At 39.5% G+C, this 20,848-nt stretch overlaps 2 protein-coding genes across 3 annotated transcripts in view; one reads left to right on the forward strand and one right to left on the reverse strand.

Annotated features, from left to right (window-relative positions):
• The window catches only part of exd1 (exonuclease 3'-5' domain containing 1), a 59,010-nt gene that overhangs the window by 10,045 nt on the left and 28,117 nt on the right, over nt 1-20,848 (reverse strand). The window contains exons 2-3 of one of the 2 annotated variants that reach the window (XM_078941073.1): nt 4,143-4,228; nt 940-991 (exon numbers count right to left, since the gene is read on the reverse strand). The gene's annotated coding sequence lies outside the window, so the exon portion shown is untranslated. Of the gene's footprint in view, nt 1-939; nt 992-4,142; nt 4,229-20,848 lie in introns of those variants that run through there. The other variant, XM_078941075.1, reaches the window with a different exon arrangement.
• On the forward strand, nt 338-20,022 carry LOC101169327 (RAS guanyl-releasing protein 1). The gene is made up of 17 exons (XM_004082588.5): nt 338-631; nt 1,219-1,394; nt 6,133-6,238; nt 7,489-7,551; nt 7,624-7,755; nt 8,145-8,298; nt 8,448-8,621; nt 9,330-9,446; nt 10,600-10,875; nt 11,950-12,030; nt 13,915-14,019; nt 14,195-14,304; nt 14,549-14,693; nt 14,774-14,810; nt 15,171-15,302; nt 16,075-16,466; nt 16,548-20,022. Exons 1-17 carry the CDS (start codon nt 498-500, stop codon nt 16,680-16,682), a joined length of 2,469 nt encoding a protein of 822 aa, XP_004082636.1. The 5' UTR covers nt 338-497; the 3' UTR covers nt 16,683-20,022.

Consider the following 20,848-nt stretch of genomic DNA (forward strand, 5'->3'; position numbering starts at 1 on the left):
TCTGCTTGGTTCTTCCTGCAGATCTCAGAACCCTGCTGGGTTCGGATAAAATCAATTGATCTGCCAGGTATTTGAGTCCCAAACCTGTGTTAGGTGTGTGCTGTTGTATCTGTCTGCAACTCTGATGCGTCATACGGAGCATTTTTAAAGGTCAAATCATGTTTTAATGGGTAAAAATGTATTTAAAAAAAGTCTACATGGGTTCTGATGTGTTATTACAGAAGTCTAACACAGAGTGTTCCCACTTTCTGGAGTCTCCTCACCAACCTCTGTATGACTCCTCCATCCAAGTTGAGAAGTTGCCTATAAAAAGGCTCGATTCGTGACGCAAATGAAAGTGGCCAGTAAAGGGCAGCCTCGGAGCGAGTGAGTGACAGGCCCGACAGCAGCGCAGCCGCCCACTCGCTGACAGGCTGGGTGAATCTTAATTGTGTAATTTTCATTGAGGAGTCAGCACAATGCAGTGAGAGGCACACTGAAGGGAGCAGAGCGATGAAATGCTCTCATCGAGGAGAACGCAGATGGACAGCTTAGTTCAGCCGCTCGTCGCCCAGTATCTCGCCATGGGATGCCAGTCTAAAGAGAACCAGAGCGAATGTGTAGCGACGGAAGAAAAGGGGAAAGACGATGTGTAAGTCGTTGAATCTATCTTGTTCATACTTTTTGCGGAGTTAATTCCAGCGTCTTTGATAGTGATACTAAAACTCCATCCTAACCAAAGAAATACATATTTAGATAGATTTAAATAAAAGTAAAAGTGTTGTCCTACTGATCTCGATCCGGATAAACACACAAAGTTGTCTGAATTTGTGCCAAAGCCGTAACATACATTTACGCACGCAATTATTTTTACGCACGCGAATGTTTTACGCACAGACAACTTGGAATGTTTCCCTCCAACCCGATAAGAAACAAAGTGGAAACTCATTTCTTGCTTACCGGTTTTCTCACCAATTTATAGTGGATTTCCGCAGTTTCATGGTATTTCCTCCTTAAAGGAAGGAAACGAAAACAATAAGTGGCAACATCTGATGCTTGTCAAAGCCTGAGGTGCTCATTATAATGTTGTGTCTTTTCTTTAGTGGCTCATGATAGTGTTTGTCTCCTCAACTGATCATAATAATGGATTTTTGTAGTCACACTTAAAGCAAACACAGGACGGCACAACAACACACTTTATCCTCTATAGTTATTCTGCCTCTTTCTGTGTTTCTCAAGGAGGGTGACTGGGTGCACCTCTGGCAAGTCCAAAGTTTCTCCTCCGGGACGTAATCATAGATTCCACAAATTCAGTCCCGTCCAAACCCCCCCAGGTAAATCAGGGATGTCTTTGGGACACCTGGCCAAGGGGGCAACCTGGGAGGAGCTTATCCAGGCCTGCCTGCAGTGCTTCGGTAAGTCCTTCTTGCCCTTTTGCTTGATTGTGTTTTTACTGTCAACACATCATGTTGCAGCAGTGAAGTGTGCACCGTTGTGGAGCTAGGGTTGAGTTTCGGTGAGATCACTGCAGGCTGAGGCGCTTGTCTTCCACTTTTTCATGACTGTTTGGTGAAACAAGTTTCTACAGGCTTCCTAATGGAGTCATATGGTTCTCAAAGGATTTTCTAAACCACTTTTGGAAGTGGCTTTGTTCAGTTTATCATTCATTAATGCTTGGCAGACTAGTTTTTTTTAAACTAACTTTAAAATCATTAAAATGTTGTTTCAGTTCATGCTACACAGCAGTTTATTTCAAGAGAAATGTTTTTTAAATTGCGTGAATGATGGTGGAAGCTTTATCTGGATCAGTCAAACAAAGATCATTGGCTCTATCAAGTTGTCTGGAGTGCTGTCAGAGTTTTGATGATTGGGTCTCTAAAGAGACAGCTTTCAAACTGCCGTTGCCTGGTTACGCAAATGCAGCAAGAGCAGTGGAGAAGTGTTACAAAAGGCTGCACATAAAATGACATCTCATAACTACATTAATCCACAGAGAGGTAAAAAGCAGGCTGTAATGACGGGCTTCCTCTCATACCCGATGCATGAAGGAAGCGAACATTAATCAGGGGAAAATGAAAGGGACTCTACAAAGCAGGGTGCCATTCAGGAGACTGAGTGCAAAAATATTTTTCAGTATATTTTTTTATGCAAACTGTGACATGTCTACATGTGTGCTTAAGATGCTATCTCTTAGGCAGTGCAGTGTTCCTTGACCAGTTTCTCCTGATAAAATGACTTCTGTTCCTGCCTGCTCACATCACAAGTGACCCCCCACGGAACGTAGGGCAGCGAGCGTCCACGTAAGAGCTGTGTGAAAGATAACCTGTTGGCGGCTTCCAGCTCGGCCTGGTTGAAAGGTCAGGCGGTCCTCAGATGCTTCTCGAGCCTTTGAAATATAGAAGGTTGCGCAGCGCCGATCAATGGCTGACATCAGCGCTCTCTCTGGATAGCGCAGAACGCCTCAAATCACATACTGAACTAATATAAAGACGTTTTCTAATAACTAATTTTATTACTTAAAGTCTCACTCGGATCCTCTTTTGATATATTCTAAGAGTTCCCAGTAGTCTTTTAATTATGATTATGGTTATTTTCAGCAACATAAAAAACCTGTCGTTTTTTCAGTACATTGTTTCTGCAGAGTAGCATTAGTTCATTAGAAATTCACCTCTGAGTTGTGGACAAGACTGTTGGCGCAGAGTAAGGCTGGCCCCTTCCCATCATCTATCTGTTTACATGCTCTCCTGCTAGCTTACAGCCCCTTACAACCCTAACCTCCCATTACCAGTGCAGCAAAAATGGGGAGCAATACTAGAGCTGTCCAGCCATATAGTTTTAAACCAGATGCCAGCTCAGACAAGGGAAACAAAGACATACATGTCTTTGTGGACAAAGATACACTTGCATGTTTGTCTGCAAGTGCATGTATCAGAATAGAGCACACCAGGGAGCTTGTGGCCAACCCAGAGTATTTCCTGCATCACAAATAGAAGCATATCTATTTTTTTGAATTCACCTCAATTTGAATAAAGAAATACTAAGAAATACAATTTATGAGCTTAATTTTATTTATCTGTCCTCCATAATGAGAAAATGACACAAGAACAAGAAAAAACACTATTTTTATCTGCTTGGGTCTTTAATTGAAATAGGTCACCTTCAGAATTCAACAAATCAAAGGGTCTCCAGTGGAAAAGTACTGCTATGATTTAATGTTTCAGGTGGCAACAAGTCTGGTCAGCTGACTGGCTCATTAGACTGAATGAATGAGTTTTCCTGTTATACCCCCCCCCCCTGTTGATGGAACTGGGATGTTCCAACACGACAATGCCAAAATTCATCAAGCTCAAACTGTGCGGGCGTGCAGGAAATATCACATCGCATTGGCTAACAGAGACCTCCAACCGAGAATCTTTCTTATCAGTTAGAAAAGTCTTTAAGCATCTGATAAAAATATTATTTTGTCAAAGGATCAACTTAGTTTTGGAAGACATTGTGTGTTTATATTTCTTATTTTACTCAAGTCCAGGTCAATATTTAAGAATAATCTTCACTTTAAAAGTAAAAAAAAGAAAAAAACTCTTCTTCTCCTTTGAATGATGCTGTATATGCCTTATGTCGCGATATAAATATCAAAGTTGGTGTGTTTTGCTCTTCATTACCACTTTCAACAGTTTTTTTTTTTGTAAAATAATCTGCTGCTACTGTTCATTGATTTTTCCTCAGCTGTCTGTCTGTTTTAGCTCTTTGTGGCTCTCTTTGGGCTTCACTGTGGCAGATGGAGGATTCATAAAAACCCAACAAGCCCTTGTTAGTGTGGAAGGTTTTACCCCACATTCAAAGAGACATCCATCATCCAGTCTGACATGGAGCAAAACAAAAGCCTCATCCCGACTGATAGACACTTTCAAAACAAGGAAAAGTGACGCTCAGGTTTTGGAAGTGGGCTGATGAATATTTAAGATAACCTTAAAAGTAGGCCAGGCATAGTCATCATCCTCATGCTGTGTTTATCACTATCCCGTGTGCTGAGCGGCATCTTTCCCAATGTTCCAGGCTATCACAGACAGTCCGGAGGGGATTTCTTCCTGCAATTAAGCCTGCACAGGGAGGGGTGTTAGTGGTTGGAATGTTGTAAAAAGAGGGATGAGGCAACTGTTTACCTGAAAGAGAGTCTTGACTTCCTGTTGGATTTCTGCGCCAAACTCCAGTTGTTTTTAGGCTAATGTAGGGACTTAAATACATCACACTAAAGCAAAAATTCATGCAAAGGTTCACCAAAGCAAAGGTTCATGTGGATAAAAGTCCTTAAGGCATAAAGAACAGTCTTCCCAAATTTTTACCTTATCTTTTTACTTTGTGCCTGACAGATGAGGTCACTTATGTTGACTGGTTTTTCGTGGAAGTGGCTGCACGTTATAAACAAAAACACACCCGATGTACAATATGATGGGCAGGATTAGTCAGCTGAAGCACGAGTGGCAACTTGCTTACTGATAACAAAGATAAAACGATGTGTTGCCATGGCATCCGAGGGATTTTCAAGGTGATGTGCTTTAAAAAGTGGGTCCTCAGACGCCCAATGTCCTTGATGATATCAGGACATTAGATAAGCTTTTATTCACCTTTTTTCTAACCGGATGTCCAGTTTAGGTTTTTTATTTTGGAAGGTAAAATATTATTTTAAACCTGTTTTGAATGCTATCTCAGAGTTTCCCTGCTCGTTTTCACAAAGAATGATGCTACCTTCAAATACAACAACCACTGTCCCTTTACCAGTGGGGAGTTTTGCAAAAGCTTTCTAACTGCTTTATGGCAGTTAGAAACATACTTTTTCTCATGTAGATTATCCTAACATGACAAGTTCTCCAAGTGCATCTCAAGAGGTCGGCTGTGAAATTAAAACAATAAGGAAAGGTGGCCTCGTCACAAAGAGGGGAAGTTACAAACACGCCAGGGAAGAGGAAGCAAAAAGAAAATGCTAGTGAGGCAAAGAAGTACAAGGGTTCCACACAATCAGAGGAAAAGGTAAATCTTCCACAGGTCGTGCGGATAGTTTGGGTAAAAGCGGGTTGTTTTAACCAGTTAACCTCAACACCTGCTTTCCATTTAATCAAATACCTTGCGCCGTTGTTGGAGATAACACAATTTCCTTGTTAGTTGCGTTTTCCAAAGATGAAAATATGCATACTGATGGCACGCATATGGACACTAGATCTATGTATGCACTCATTTGCACTATGACACATTATATAACAGCATACTGTGACAAAACACAAGGATAAAACCTGAAAGAAACTCTCTAAAGTCCTCATATTTTCCTTTTTTTTTTAGCCTAAACTACAATACAGTCTTTTATAAATCTGCCATAACTGGTAAAATAGTATTTTAGTTATACTCTTAATTAAAATATATGTTTTTGATTATTAGAATATTACTTGCCTTAAATGCATTTCTTTCTCTGCTTCTGTGCCGGTCCCAAGCCCGGATGGATTGAGAGGGTTGCGTCAGTAAGTGCATCCGGCGTAAAACATTGCCAAGTTAACCATGCGACTCGTCCTCGAAAGATGGGAAAAAGCCGAAAGAGAAAGAAGACTTGCCTTAAATGCATGTCTCAAAAATAAGGACAGAGACATCAATACTATAGAGTCAAAAATGTTTAAACAATTAACAACTAATCAAAATAACTTTATTTAAAAAATATTGAATTCAGTTTTATCAGACATGAATTCAAACTCTATGACACATAGCAGTAAATAAGGAGTATTTTCTTTCTTAATAGCAACAAATGTTGTGTGACTTGATCTCCTATGTGATTTAATTGTGAATTATTTATTTAAAGATGGATTATGTAAAAAAAGACTATTTATCGAAAAGGTTTTGTTGGAAAAAACACAGCTAAAACAAATGTTTCCCATTTATCAAGGCTGCTTAAAACCATAAATGTAGTGGCAAATTCAGGCTCATAGAAGTCATTTTCATGACTCAATATGCAAACACTTATGTCTAACAGTTATCCCTAATGGGTATTTCATATCATTGGCAAATCTAGACGTTCTAGACGTTCAAAATCTGCTTTTACTGACTTAACTTCAGTATTTCTGCTCCATTTTTCAAGCATTATGGGTAAATTCAATCCTTCTACTTTTGCAGACACAGATGGTGATCTGCGGGGGAGCAGCCACCTGCTGAACGTCACTTTGACCATGCACCGTCTCCTCATGTCCTCCAGTGACCTTCTGGACAAGCTCGTCTGTCTATATCCTTCATCAACTCCTACATCTTCTAGCAGGATTCTCAGGGTTTTCTGAGCAGCATGGGATCAAATCTCCGGCCGTGCATCGCTTTCCTTTGGTTGTCAGCAGCAACGCACAGTAAAGCCTGTTCTTAGCTCACTGTGCTCCTGTTTGCTGTCAGAGTGAAATGTGATGGGCACTCTGCAGTTCATGCTTACACCTAAATCCACTCTCTTTGAACAGTTTTCATTCCAAAGCAACCCAACATAAACACGTTTTTAAATATATACTTCTATTTAGGTTTACATTTAGTACTGGCTATACTAAGCCCCAAAAGGTTCATTGTCCGATTAAGGGGGCTTGAGTCTTCAAGTGTTAATTGAATCCTTTTTCTTCCTCATAGAAGTCATTTTTAATCATTTATACCTACGAGGCTCTCTTGCACACTCTGCTAAATGCAACCTCTGCTATTTTTAACCTTCTTCTTGAAGCTGAAGACCCAAAAGGGTATGTTGAGTTTAGTCTGAGGGTTCGGATAAAAACAACAACAATAAAAAAAAAAGAAAAAAATCAGGGACGATTACCAGTCTTTGCCACATTTTAGCCTTGGGATTGCGTGGGTGGTTCTTCAACTCCCTTGACGCAATTAGGTTTTTTTCTATGTGCATCACTTCAATTTGATTTCTGACAAATGAGAGCCATACTGTCAAGTCTTTATAAAAGCTCCTTTGTCTGATAAAGAAGTGCTTTTTACTGTAGGCTTATATAAATTCAGCTTCCTTCTGCACAACAGCTTCCTTCTGCACAACAGAGAGAAGCATGACCGTCAAAAGGAAAATATTGTGGGCAGAAAATCTCTGAAATAAAGCATCTTTTGAGACCTGCCACCAAAATATGAAAAAAAACCTGACATTTAATAATTGGTCCTTAATTTTTAATGATGCTTTCTTTGTACGTTTTGTTATTCAATTATCTGTCATATCCCAAAAATGATTCACTGAGTGATGCTCTGAGCTTTGCTCTGTGCAGCTGCTGCCTCCCACATGACCAAATGTCACTTTTGTTTGCCTTTTTTGGTTCAGACGCTATAGATTCCAGTAATGAGGCATTTACAGAAAAGAAACTTTAATTAAACCACTGCCTAATTATTTTTCATTGATTTGATGTCAGGATAAGCAAGCCCCAAGTGTGAAAAGCACTTTTCATCCCTACTGTCAGTAAAAACAACAACATTACTGTTGACATTTGGTCCGTTTCCTTTACTATTAATTACATTTAAGACAGCAGTGGACAATGAGCAGCCAACACAGTGTCAGAGGATATGCTACTTTATAAGGTTAGTGAGACAAATCCAGTAAATAACATTTGTTTCTACATTGCTCTTATGGTTGTCGTTTCTGACCACCAGGCATTGGATTCAGGAATTCTGGGGAATGTTCCGATTGCACCACAGCTTGTCTGACAAGCTGGATGAATTTCGAGATCTGATCAGAGAGCAAGGACAGGAGCATCTTTGCTCTCTCCTAGAGACCAAATGGATGTAAGTGTTAATCTCTGACCAGCTGTCCATCTGAGACACGAAGCCGACAAGAATCTGTCAGTTTGTCGCAACAATAGAGTTCAAGGATGGATTTTTCTTTAACGTTGGTGCAGAGATTTTGACTGGAGGCACCTCTCATTTTAGTTATTCAGATATCCTTTGGTTAAATAGCTTATTTGTTTCAAGCTTACCAAAGCCCTACCTGCACAAATCATAGCTCTACCATAATGTCAGACAGAAACTTCTGCACATGTACAGTGTGGGGACAAGCTTTGATTGATAAGAATTTTCAATATTTTCAGAAATACCAGGCCACATATATGAGATTGTGTAAGTAAACTCCATGCCTTGAGCTTTTCTTTCAAGGTTTCTATTGTTGGTTGTTGTAGAAATGAGCGGGACTGGTCATGGAAGGCCAGCCAGAAGATCAAAGCTAACTACAGTAAAAAGAGGAAGGTTTCTCTGCTTTTTGATCACCTGGAGCCCTCTGAGTTAGCTGACCACCTCACCTACTTGGAGTTTAAATCCTTCTGCAGAATATCAGTAAGTGCACGCTTTCGCTCTCAATGAAAGAGAAGCATCGTATGTGGGTTATCTTCTGCTCTCACATAATTCTTTAAACCCACTTTGTGGGAAATGCCTCGTTGTTTCCGCGCTGCTGTTTGGGCTCATGTCTCTCTCTGCTTCGACAGTTTCTAGACTTTCAGAATTACATGCAGAGCTGCTGCATGAAGGACATTCCTGTTCTGGAGCGTTCCATCGCTCTGTGTAATGGGATGTCCCAGTGGGTTCAGCTGATGGTGCTGAGCCGGCCGACTGCTCAGCTGAGAGCTGAGGTCTTCACAAAGTTTCTCCACGTTGCACAGGTAGTGGTTAACACAACCCCCCCATCTGCTCTTGTAGTTTCTTTTAATAGCCTAACATTTCCTTTTGCATATACATTGCTCCATTGTTCACATGTTTAGATTACAGTTGTAAAGCACTAATCCCTAATGCGGCATAAAGATTCACCATGAAAAATCCACTGTGAAATGATGATTTTAAAAGGGCTCGGCTGCAGATTTTTATTTAACTAAGTGTTTGATGCATTAAAAAACTTCAAGCTTATGCAGCAGTTGAATAAATTCCACTTAAACACCATAGAAAAGGCAGAGATGACTTGATATAACGTTCAGTGTGAATTTGGGTGTTGAATGCTGAGAACTGATACCCTGACTTTGGGGAACTGTTAGGCAGACTCGCGCTCTGATGGACTTTTGCACTTTTGCACTGTAACACTAACGCATCACATTGCTACTGCTCACTGCTGTCAACCTCAAAAACCTTCGGGTGTAGAAACAGATTTCACTCCATGAGGTCTCAGTGACAGCATGATTTGGAGACTGGAAAATAGAGAAAAACAATATCCTCAGAAAAAAGTGAGGTCCTTTATAGTGCAGTGAGGTTCTTTATAGTGCAGCATAAGAAAAAGACAGTATTATGTTAAATAACATTCCTTTTATGAGTTATATAAGTGTACCTGTAAATCTGTTTAATTACAAAACCATTTGCTTGTTCTCCGTCTGTGTGATCAGAGTCTTCACCAAATGCACAACTACAATACACTAATGGCAGTGGTGGGGGGACTATGCCATAGCTCAATTTCCAGACTGAAAGACACCACTTCACATGTACCCAGCGAGGTCACCAAGGTAACGACTTAAAGGAACTCACGTTGCTATTCTTCCTCTTTCTTACACTGTTCAGTTGTCCGTTGATAAAATCAAGTGAACAAGCCTCAACACCACATTGACGCGAGTTTTTCCTTTATTTTGTTGCTACATCCTAGACAAAAAACCTTTACACAAGAAAGAGATCTTTTCCTGATAATTTTCGAAAATGTTGGAGATTTGGTTCTAATATAGTGCAAACAAATAGACTTTCTTTAAACCTATGGAGGGTAAATTAGAATAAAAAAGCATTTTAGTCAGTTTGAAAGTCTCTGTCAGTAATCACAGGAGGGCCTCGTTTTAAAAAAAACAAACAGGAAACAGTCAACCCACATCAATCCTTGTTTTATTGGCACTCTACCATTTTTTGATTATTTAGAGTTAGTTACCAGTGGAAGTTGTGCCTTAAAGAGACACAATCTTACAGGACAATCTGCTTAGATGTCTAGTATAAGGAACTTTTAAACATATTTCCTGTAAAAAAAAAAAAAAAAAAACACAATAATTTGTTAATTTAGTACTAACTTTATCTGTGTTAAAGTCCTACTCCAAACATATTTTGATCAATTGTAAAAGCAGTCCAGTGTTCTTTTAATTATGATTATGCCGTTTTTAGCCAAAATAAAAAAGTTGCATCGTTTTCTAGGACATAGAGTAGGCATAGTTGTAGTAGTTTATTAGAAATATACCTCTTAGTAAGCCTGCCCCCGGCTTCACGACATCTTCTGTTTTCATGGTCTCCCGCCAGTTTACCACCACTTACACCCCCCAATTTAGCATTATTGGAACTATCCAGCCGTAACATTTTCTGCGAGTGGATGCATCACAATGGAGCGGAGCAGAGCACGTGTGCATATTGTAGCACCTATGTCACAGCTACAGACTTTTTTTCAACTCCTTTTTCTTATCTACTCCTGATTCACCACAATATCAATAAAGAAATACTCAGAAATGCAAACGCTATTGTAAGCTTAAATTAATTTACAAATGTCCATCGTGAGAAAAATACCACAAGAACATGTTAAAAACACCAAAAACATCATTTTCATTGAAGTGGGTCTTTATATTTTTTAACCAATTTCAAAAGCTATGTATTTATTTATTTTTAATCACAGATACTTTAATTTATTCCCAGGTCCTGAACGAGATGACAGACCTGCTGTCCTCCTGCAGGAACTATGACAACTATAGACACGCTTACAGCAGGTGTTCGGGTTTTAAAATCCCCATCCTTGGTGTCCACCTGAAAGATCTGATTACCGTCAATGAGGCCATGTCAGACTATGTGGAAGACAACAAGGTGAATATCCATAAACTCCAAGTCCTCTACAACCACATCAATGAGCTCATCCAGCTCCAGCAGATCCCACCAAGATTAGACGCAAACAAGGACCTGGTTCATCTTCTGACGGTAAGTCAAAATTTTGCCCCAATGTTTCAAATGTTTGAAAGGAGATACTTGTCGGCGTTGATCCAGATTAACTTGTTTCAAACTTCACAACAGTAAAAGACTGAACAGACATATTTAGTTTGAAAGTGTTGACAGGAGAAGACCTCTTCAAAAGCAAAAAACAAAAAAGTCAGAACAGCTTTGGTCTTCAAAGTTACATCTGGCCACAAGACTTCCTTTATACACAAGAACAAGCATGGAGACACTTAGCTGCAATTCATAACCGCACCTTGCAACATAGTTTCACCCATTAAACACAAAGATGGCAAAATACGTATATGTTTCTGTGGAAGAGAAGACCTGAGATGACAATAGAATTCTTTGCAGGTTTTGGTCCAAATATTTTTTAATCAGAGATTAGTCAACACCTTTATTGTAGCCAAGTAATGCTAAAAGTAAATATATAGATTGGCTAAAAACGGAAAGATTCCATTTTCCTGTTGGGCAGTTAGGATCAAAATATTTGAATTTTCTAAATGTTCACAAATGTAGCAGCATCTAAGTTCAATGTGGCTCTGTAAAGTATTGCATGATAGCATGTATTTACATAGTCAAACTCCTGCTTTGGGTTAGCTTCTGTTAAGTAAGAATGACATGCTGCAATATGTCATTCAGCTGCCCATCTTACTGCAGTAGCATCAATTATTTAGGTCTTGTTCAGCCCCAGGTGCATTTCCACTGTTTTTTCACAGGTTAAACCTCCTCATAAAAACGCACTTTTTTCACATGACTGTACATGGATGAAAATGAGCGGATTTCAGCAAGTGGATTGTCTTGTGTGGGAGGGATGAGAGTCTGTGATTTATGAGTGTGGGGGTGATAAACTGAATGCGAATGAGACCAGATTTGTTTGCTGTGCTGTTATTGTACAATGTTTTAATCATAATGGAAAGATAAAATGCCCATGAAAGATAATTGTGGCCCCGTAGCCTGAGTTTTTGGCCAAAACACGCATCAAGGTGAAATCTTTGGATGAAAAGAGCTCAGTGTATTGTCTGTGTGGCTCCACTGTGCTGATGTTGTTTTCTTTTACAGCTGTCCTTGGACCTTTACTACTCTGAGGATGAGATTTACGAGCTGTCTTATGCACGGGAGCCTAAGAACTGTAAGGCACCTGTGAGTGTTACAAACACGGACACAGCTTTATATTCCCTCGCCTGCAAGGACACAACAAAAAACACAAAGCGGTCATTTTAACTCAACTAAAACTTTCAAGCTTTTGCACTAAGCTTTTCATTTTTTCATATAGAACCATCTCCTCAAAAAAACCTGAGAGAATCTTCTCCACAGCAAAGCAGATCAATACCGACAGATGAAACCACGTCAGCTCCTCAAAGCTGAGACATATGGTTTCTTAACATCAACCTTTACTGTGAATAAAGGTCTTTTTTGTTGTACGGTAGTTAATTCGTTTTTTTATTTTTTTGTTGTGGTTACAGTGTTTTATCTCTTCAAATTTGTTCTAAAAAGATAATGCTAAAATTTGATTTACAAGTAGTTAAAAGCTGAATTGTACTATTTTTGTTTTTATTCTTTACTTTGAACGTTTTATCTTTACAACATCATATACATATATATACATGGCATACATGTTTGATTTGTTGAGCGGGGTCACTCAATTCATTCACAGTCAAGTTGGCGGTTGGTTTGTTTTTAACCTTTTTTTTTTAACAGTTTTCACATTTTTTCTGAACACTGTTGTCATTGATAGTTTTAAGATAAAACCTAATGCAATGGTAGAAGTGAAAGATGCAGCAAAAAAATTAATTGATACTTGAAAAAGTAATTGAAAGAAGAAAAATGCAGGGAAGATTGTTAAGGATGAAGATGTACAAGCCGAAATTAGTAATGGACAAGAAGAAAATGAGAAAGGAGGTGCATTTTTTGCATTTGTCAAGTTGTACAATCATCTATGCAAAATTTTTTTCACAAAGCCCATCTACATTTTTATTTACCGTACAGTCAAGATTTATTCTCAAATGCATTTATCTACCAGCATATTAGTGTTGTAACAATTTTTTAACAAGGTTTTGATTCATATCATAATTTGTGGTCGCTGATCTGATTCATAAATTCATACATTTTCTATTTACTAACAAGTGATAGTCGATATTGGTTTATTGTAAACGATCCGATTCAATGACTTAAAATCTATCCAGTGCATCTTTAGCCAAAACAACTCAGACTCAGATGGCGTCCAGATTCCTCATATTTCTTGCAAGATTATCAAGTATAAATTAAAACAAATAGGTAAACAAGAATTCATGGCAAATCCATTCACATTTTAGTTTCCTAAAGTTCAGCCCACTGCTGGTTTTCCACATCAAAATAATCCAAAAGGAACATTATTAGAACCACACTGTAAGGTCACATGTATTTGCTAAATTCAAAGTGTTTCCACACATTGGACTTTAATGATGGACTGATCAGTTTTTGCTGTCACAATATGTGTAAAGTAGAATAAACCTACAGTGTCTCAATCCAAATGGTGTTTTACAAGATCGATTATTATTATTTATTTTTAATTCTGAAACGATTTTATATTGGTATAGTTCAATTTGATTCAGTTGCCAACTTGAATCAGACAGAGCAATTCGGTTGGATGAATCAATTCACTGTATAATCGTCACAACCGTAATTTGCATTTACAGCTATTAAAAAAAAATAATGTTTATGTAACTTGTTATAGTACCGGCATAAAGAAAAATCTACTTTCATCCCTAATTATAATAAACTCAAAAGCTCAAAAAAGTTGATTTTGCATTAAATAGCCCTTTAACACACCATTTGCTAGACTAAGTTTATTTTGTGGATTTCACCAAAGGGTTTTTATAAAACATGTTAATTTTTTAAAAGAAATTGAATTTTCGGTCAATTCTTTGGTGTAGTGGGCTTTACAGGGTTAATTTAAAAAATAATAATAAATGTCCTAATTTTCCACCACAGGAACTGTTTTTTCATAAATATTTATTTTAATGACATTATATGTTTGTGCTTCAGCCATCCACCCCCTCCAAACCTCCAGTTTGTGTTGACTGGGCATCTGGAGTGGCTCCTAAACCTGACCCTCGAACCATCAGCAAACATGTGCAGAGAATGGTTGATGTAAGTGCTTCCTTTCTCAAGTGTTGCCGCTGCATGGCCAGTCAGTAATGGCGTTATGTAATGGCAATCATCAGTTTAAACTATTCTGCATGCAGCCATTTTGGCAGTCTGCCCTCGCCGTTATTGTTCTCTAATAGTTGAGTAACAATGGTGTTTTTTTCCTTGTCTTTTCCAGTCTGTGTTTAAGAACTACGACCACGATGAGAACGGCTTCATTTCTCATGACGACTTTGAGAAGATTGCTGCCAGCTTTCCTTTTTCCTTTTGTGTCATGGACAAAGAGAAGTAGGTATTTGAGGTCACACGCGCCCTTTCGGATCAGTTGAGACTTGAGAGGAAGCAAGTGTGGTATTTGTAGTCACAAGCTTTAGAACAGGAAATACACAAAAGCTACGGAAGCAGACCATAACAACAGCTTTAAATACTAGCACGTTACCATGCACCTTACACTAGATGAAGTGGTAGACATGGAGATCCGAAAGCCCACTTCCTTCTGCTTGGTTACAGTGTGTCTTCTGTGACTTTTCAGGGAAGGCATGGTGAGCAGAGAGGAGATCACTGCTTACTTTATGAGGGCTAGTGTCATCTGCTCTAAACTTGGCCTTGGCTTCGTGCACAACTTCCAAGAGGCCACTTACATGAAACCCACTTTCTGTGACAACTGCTCCGGGTTTGTAAGTAAAAACCTCACAAAAAGCACATTTCTGCTCCTTTACTTTTAAAAACAAACAAACCTGTTTTTTTCCCTTAACAGTTATGGGGTGTTATCAAGCAAGGCTACAGATGCAAGGGTAATCATTATATTTTCACCCATGTAATTTTGGCATGCGAGTCTTTGACAGAAACAATGATGCAGACAGTGTCTTGTGGGGAGCAGGTGAGGTGAAGTGTGGTTTTTCAGAGAGCATGTTGCGAACTGAGCCTTGCAGAACAGGGGAGAAAAAAAAAAAATAGTATGTACCAAGAACCGCACTTTTTTTTCTCTCCCTCCCCCGTCCTTCACAACATCTAAGCATTTGTTTGCTTGACTGGAGGCTTGCACAGGTCGGAGAGCTGCATTTGCAGTTCAAAGGGGCGCGGGAAAGAGAAAAAAAAAAACTGCTTGTTGAAGTTCCTGCTGTGACATGTTTTGCTTTCTTTGGCTTGCACAGACTGCGGCATGAACTGCCACAAACTCTGCAAAGACCAGGTGGCGTTTGAGTGCAAGAAAAACATCAAAGTGTCCAACACCACCGACAGTCCACCGTTGAGCACTACACCCGTTGCTACGGGCAACTCAGAGGGTGGGTTAGCGTAATTCAACACACATATGCAGCCACATCATTGACTGTAAAGACAATGGACAGCTCAACCCCTCCCTTTTTGTGTTCCCAAATAGGGAGTACCAGTGCTTCCTGATACGGGCGCCATCATGTTGAAACCAGTCGACAGCGATAGGTCAGAGTCACTTTGAGTCATCGTATCTATGGCAACTACTGTTGCCATTGCCATAAATTCATTGACTCTGAGCGACTCTGACCCATCACTGTCGACTGGTTTCAAAATGGCAGCGCCCGTATCAGGAAGCAACGGCATTTCGCGAGAGCCGAGGTAAGGCATTTTCTATGGGTGATGTCACACCTCGATTCGTCCATTGTTTTTACAGTCTATGAGCCTCGCCCACATGTAGCACTCTTACCTGAGGTTCTGAAATCCACCAGTGTGATACTGAGTTTGGGCAGTCACATTTCCTGTTATCTCTGCTGAGAAAGTTGAAAGCCACAAGATTCAGCTCTCAGCACTTAATAGAAACCTCCATTACTATCCCATGTCTGCTGTCAGGATAATCAGGATTAGTTTCTCTGATATGTAAACTGCCCGTCTAATATACGAAATCTATTTCAGAGCAGAGGTACTTTTAGTTTTGCTTAATATAGACCGATTTATAATAGTGTTTATCGTAGCTTTTACATTAATTCAGAACACCTAAGAGGCAGTCTTTTGGATTTTCTATTTTTTTCCACTTTAAGACAACTGGAATGTCAAAAAGCAATATCATAAGATTTGTTTCTTCAGGCTCAGAGGAATGCCCTTTCCCCTACCCCCCAGACGACAGCAAAGACTACAGCCACAGCTCTCAGTTTGCACCCCGCAAGAGGCCTGTGAGGGTCCATAGCTACACCCAGACTGAGGGCTCACAGCTCTCCTGTCCTACTGTGGAAGCTGTGGAGGCGACCCAGCTTCAGTCTTCTCTGGCAGTTCCGCCGTTGTCCTCTCCTACGGCTGAAAGCAGCAACCCTCAGCCTTCAATTTTGACCGCCGTACCACATACCCTTCCTCTGTCCCCCAACTCAGTGCTGCAGAGGAAAACACGATACTGCGCCAAATGGGAAAACAAAGCATCTGTTTTGGCAAAGAACTGCAAATCAGGAGATGAGAGCAAAGGCACACATGAATCCCTTGAATTGGTGAGTACATAGGTTCCTGCAACATATGCATTCATATTTATTGTATAAATCATATTGTGTTCATTTTTTGTTTTTTCTCAGGAAAATCAGAGTCTCAAAAAAGACAATGAAACACTACGCAGAAAACTGAGGGAGGCAGAAAGAGAGATGGAGTTACTGAAGACACTTTTGAAAAATCACGCTCTCCATCCTTTAGTGGTGGAGGACTCGTCTTAGAATCTTATTGCAAGGAGACCGGTGCTGCCCTCACTTGGCTTTCCCAATGAATCATACTATTTGTCTTAGATAATAAAAGTTTTCTTTTTATTAGAGGAAGGAGCCTAAGGCAATTTGGCACCATGAAAGGTAAAGTGAAGAAAATGCACTAGGCGGTTGTGGTGCTTTAGCTCCAATACTACGCAGTAGGTTAAAGCAGATTGGTCAGCGTTTCACCACACTGCAACTTATGGGAGTTTCTGAAGCTGAGGTGGATGTTTCTGAAAGCAGCTACCCCGCAGTGCAGTTTGAATTGAATTTAGAGGAAAAGTATTCTTACATTCCATCAAAACAAAAACAGTACAAAGGTGGCACTGCAGAAATACACCATAAAACCTCTAAACGTTCTTTAAAGACCCACTCTATCGTCTTTTAAACAATTTAAAAAGTGTTCTCTGTGTTCTTTTTGTTATGATTATGCCGCTTTTTGCCTAAAAAAACAAAAACTTGTGTCGTTTTTCTAGGACACAGTTTAGGCGGAGCAGCAATAGGTTATTAGGAATTCACCTCTGAGTTGTGGGCGGGACAGTTGCAACCCCACCCTCTTTTCACATCACATCAGTTTACAGTGTGGCTGTCCAAATCCATGTCTCGAGGGCTGGCCTCCTGCTGGTTTTCCAGAAATCTTACCTTATCTGAAAAAATGAGGAGCGTCAATGGCAGGTTGGTTGGTAAACATGTAGGACACAGGCCCTCAAGGCCTGAATTTGGGCACCCCTGGTTTACATGCTCTCCGGCTAGCTTACAGCCCCTGACAACCCCAAACTAACATTACCCAAGCAGGAAAAAAAAAATGACAATCAATATTGGAGCTATCCAGCCGTACAGTTTCGTGTCAGATACCGACTCAGACGCGGAAAACAAAGACGTACACGGATCTAGTCTTCTATAAGTGGATTCATCAGAATGGAGCGGAGAAGGGAGCTCGTGGCATACGTCACTGCTACAATCTTTTTTAAACTGCAGTTTTTTCGTCTGCTCCTTATTCACAGCAATTTGAATAAATCTCAGAAATGCTATTTTGAGCTTAATTTTCTTCATATATGTCCTCCATCATCAGAAAAATGCCTTAATAACATGATAAAAACACCATTTCTATCGGAGTTGGCCTTTAAAAAGAAGTAAACCACAGTCCCTTATATGGTGAATTGTTTATTTAATGGACGTTAAAACAAATGTTAATAATGAGAAAATAAATATTAAAACTAATGTTGAGCAATTTTTATAAACAATAATAATCAAACATTATTTATTGATTGATGATGAGTTAACAAGCATATTTGTGTTTGGTGGAGATTTATAGGTGCAAACATTTCTTAGAAAGTATCTAAAAGTGAATTTTTACTGGCCATGACTACAGTCCATTCATTGTTACTGCACTGTAAAAACTGGACTGCATGCACTGTTGATGCTTTGTATATGTTTCTTTTCTATCAAATTGTAAACAAAAATGTCTCAAACACTACACAGTCTTCATGAAGTATGAAAGAACAGAGCATTGTGTACAGAGAGGTGGTACTACTGTCCTATTTATGCTTGTGTGTGTATGTGTTACCTTTGTAATACACTTTGTGTTGCTATTGTTTATTTTTTTATCATAGCTGTGTCTTTCTAATATTCTTTGGCTGAGCCGTAGCCAAATCGTGCTGTGAAGTAGTCCAAATGCATTTGTTTTTATTGTGTTTAAATTACTCAAACTGCAAAGTATACACAGTGAAAATATACTCACGTGTAGAGTATGTTTCTAAGTCTTGTCACCTCAATGCTATAATAAACAATGTGTAGTCTGTATATAAATAGTTGTTGTAGTACTCAGTGTGACCACTGTAGGTCACCAAAGCCCTACTGGAGGATTTCGGACAGTGTCACAGAATTTGTTTTCAGTTTATGGTGAATTTTGAAATGTTTAGGTGGTTGTTTGATAATATGCTCTCATAAATATGTTTATGTGGGTTCATGTGTGTTTCTGGTCACATATATGCTACATTATTAGCTTATTTAAGCTGTTTAAGGATCAGCATTTACTTTAATTCAAGTTAGCTTATAAAAGAAAAACAGACTGTTAAACGCAATGAACTTGAGGTTTTTTTGGTTTTGTACCTATGTTTTGGTGTCCAGTAATTTGATCAATCAAATGGTTAAATTTCGTTGTGGGTTTTGCCATTTGCTAAATGTTTTGAAGTATGATTTCCCCTTACAAACCATTAGCTTTTGCTTTAAATGTACTCCCTCTGGGGCAGGCAGAACTCATCATAACACCAGTAACTATAAGCGAATTTCAGCGCCATAGGTGAGCATCTGGTGGTGTGAAAAAGCCAGCGATTTAGGGAGGTATGTGTTTATCGTGCACGGGGAAAATGATGGGTTGCCACAATAGTGTTGACATGTTGAAGTCTGTTGTGGACGCGCTGATTGGTTCACGGTCATCATGGGTGTATGGAGTATCGCGTATTGAATTTACTTATCTGCATATATGTCAACTAGTTGCTGATACCAACATCACACAAGCATGGTTAGGATCAACTGGTGGGATAGGACGAACCTGCACAAGATTATTGGAAGTCAGCTGAGTGTAGCTGTACAGACGTGTGTGAATGTCCTCAGAGGCAGAATGTGTTTCACCCTGATTTCTGGATGCTTTGCCATTCTACATTGTCTCATGGGTTTACCTTAATTACCACCACTCTACAGTACACGAACCGCTTGCTGCTCCAGAAGCTAAATTCAAAAACAAGAGTTTAATCCCACACATGTCTTTCCTGACATACGGCATAGAGCAGCTGATTAATTGTGCAATGCCACCAGTGCCATGAATCGCTTCAGATTAGTTGTAACTCTCCCCTGGGGTGCTGGGAGCCATTTCACTTAAATTAGGTTGGGTTTCTTTATTTATTTATTTTTTGCAGCCATCGTGACTTGTTGCCATGTGTTGGCTTGGCAGCAAACAGAGACCCAGTGAAAAAAATAAAATGAAAAGAAATAAATAAAACCAGCTCTCTGAGGCAGTGTAGCAGCACCCGAGCTAAGCTTCGGTGACAGCTAATTTGCTTTTATTTGAATGTGACACCTGACTGCTGGGTAGTACCTTTCCTTTTCTACCAGACTTCATGCAAACTAGCGCAGAATAATTTTCCATTATATTGGCTGACAGAGAGAGACACTGATAAAAAGAACACGTGTTTAACCGAGGGGCCCTCGCAATGGCTGCCCTTTCACCGTCAAGACTGATTGAAAAGCTTTTTATGACAAGTTGATGTACAGATGTTGCTACAATCTATGAATAAACAAAAAAAAAACAGTATGAGGCTTGTACATTGTGATACGTGTCATGTGTAAGTTTGACAGTACAATCTGGGACTGCTGTCCAGACATACAACACTTGAACAATCTGTCTAATTATAGCACCCAGACAGAGATGATTTATCATGCAGACATTAGTGTACTTGGGGGAAACAGGCCACTGAGATACCCATAAGGTTGCTAAATCTGCTAAGTCTAATGAACAGCCTGAAACTAATTAGTCAGAGATGAGGAACAAGCCATTATCCTCCCCTGATAGCAGTAGTAGGATGTAGAAAACATACCAAGAACACAATACTTTACTTCCAAACATAAAGTAGAACAATCCCAAAAACTTCTGTAGGATACAGCAATAAAACAGCCATTCTCAACTCCATTAATTAGACTGATTGTTAAAGAGTTTGTTAGGTTCTAATAGTGGCCAAAGGGTTCTTATGGAGGAGCAAAGTAAACTCTGATGGTGCGTGAAAAAGGGATTTTGCGGAAGTGTCCAGAGGTGATGAACAAAATGTGGCCGGAGGAAATTTTAATTAACCTTTATGAAAGCGCAGCAGTGTTGTGCTGTGGAGGATATCTGCAAAGAGAAACACTGCTTCTTCTTGCTCAGCTGATTGCCTTTTTGGATCTGAACAAGCGCGCAGCTTAAGGTTCATATCAAAAATGCCCATGGGTTCAAACTGTGAAGAGATAGCGTCCGAAGCTAAATTAAGACTGAGTACCCACAAAGACATATCAGTCGGTCTCTCCCAGCTTCTGACTTCGACATAATAAAACTGCGCACGCTCACAAAGCGGTGTGTGGGTGCAGAAATTCATATCCTGCAAACA

This window comes from Oryzias latipes, chromosome 22 (genome assembly GCF_053564925.1).
Source record: "Oryzias latipes strain Hd-rR chromosome 22, Olatipes_Hd-rR_3.1".
Lineage (NCBI taxonomy): Eukaryota > Metazoa > Chordata > Actinopteri > Beloniformes > Adrianichthyidae > Oryzias > Oryzias latipes.

What these genes read in the sequence shown, in the direction of transcription:
- LOC101169327 (XM_004082588.5), top strand. Translation starts at nt 498, where the DNA reads ATGCTCTCATCGAGGAGAACGCAGATGGACAGCTTAGTTCAGCCGCTC. An exon ending in GAAAAGGGGAAAGACGATGT is followed by an intron (nt 632 to 1,218) that starts GTAAGTCGTTGA and finishes GTGTTTCTCAAG; the next exon opens with GAGGGTGACTGGGTGCACCT. An exon ending in ACCTGGTTCATCTTCTGACG is followed by an intron (nt 10,876 to 11,949) that starts GTAAGTCAAAAT and finishes TTTCTTTTACAG; the next exon opens with CTGTCCTTGGACCTTTACTA.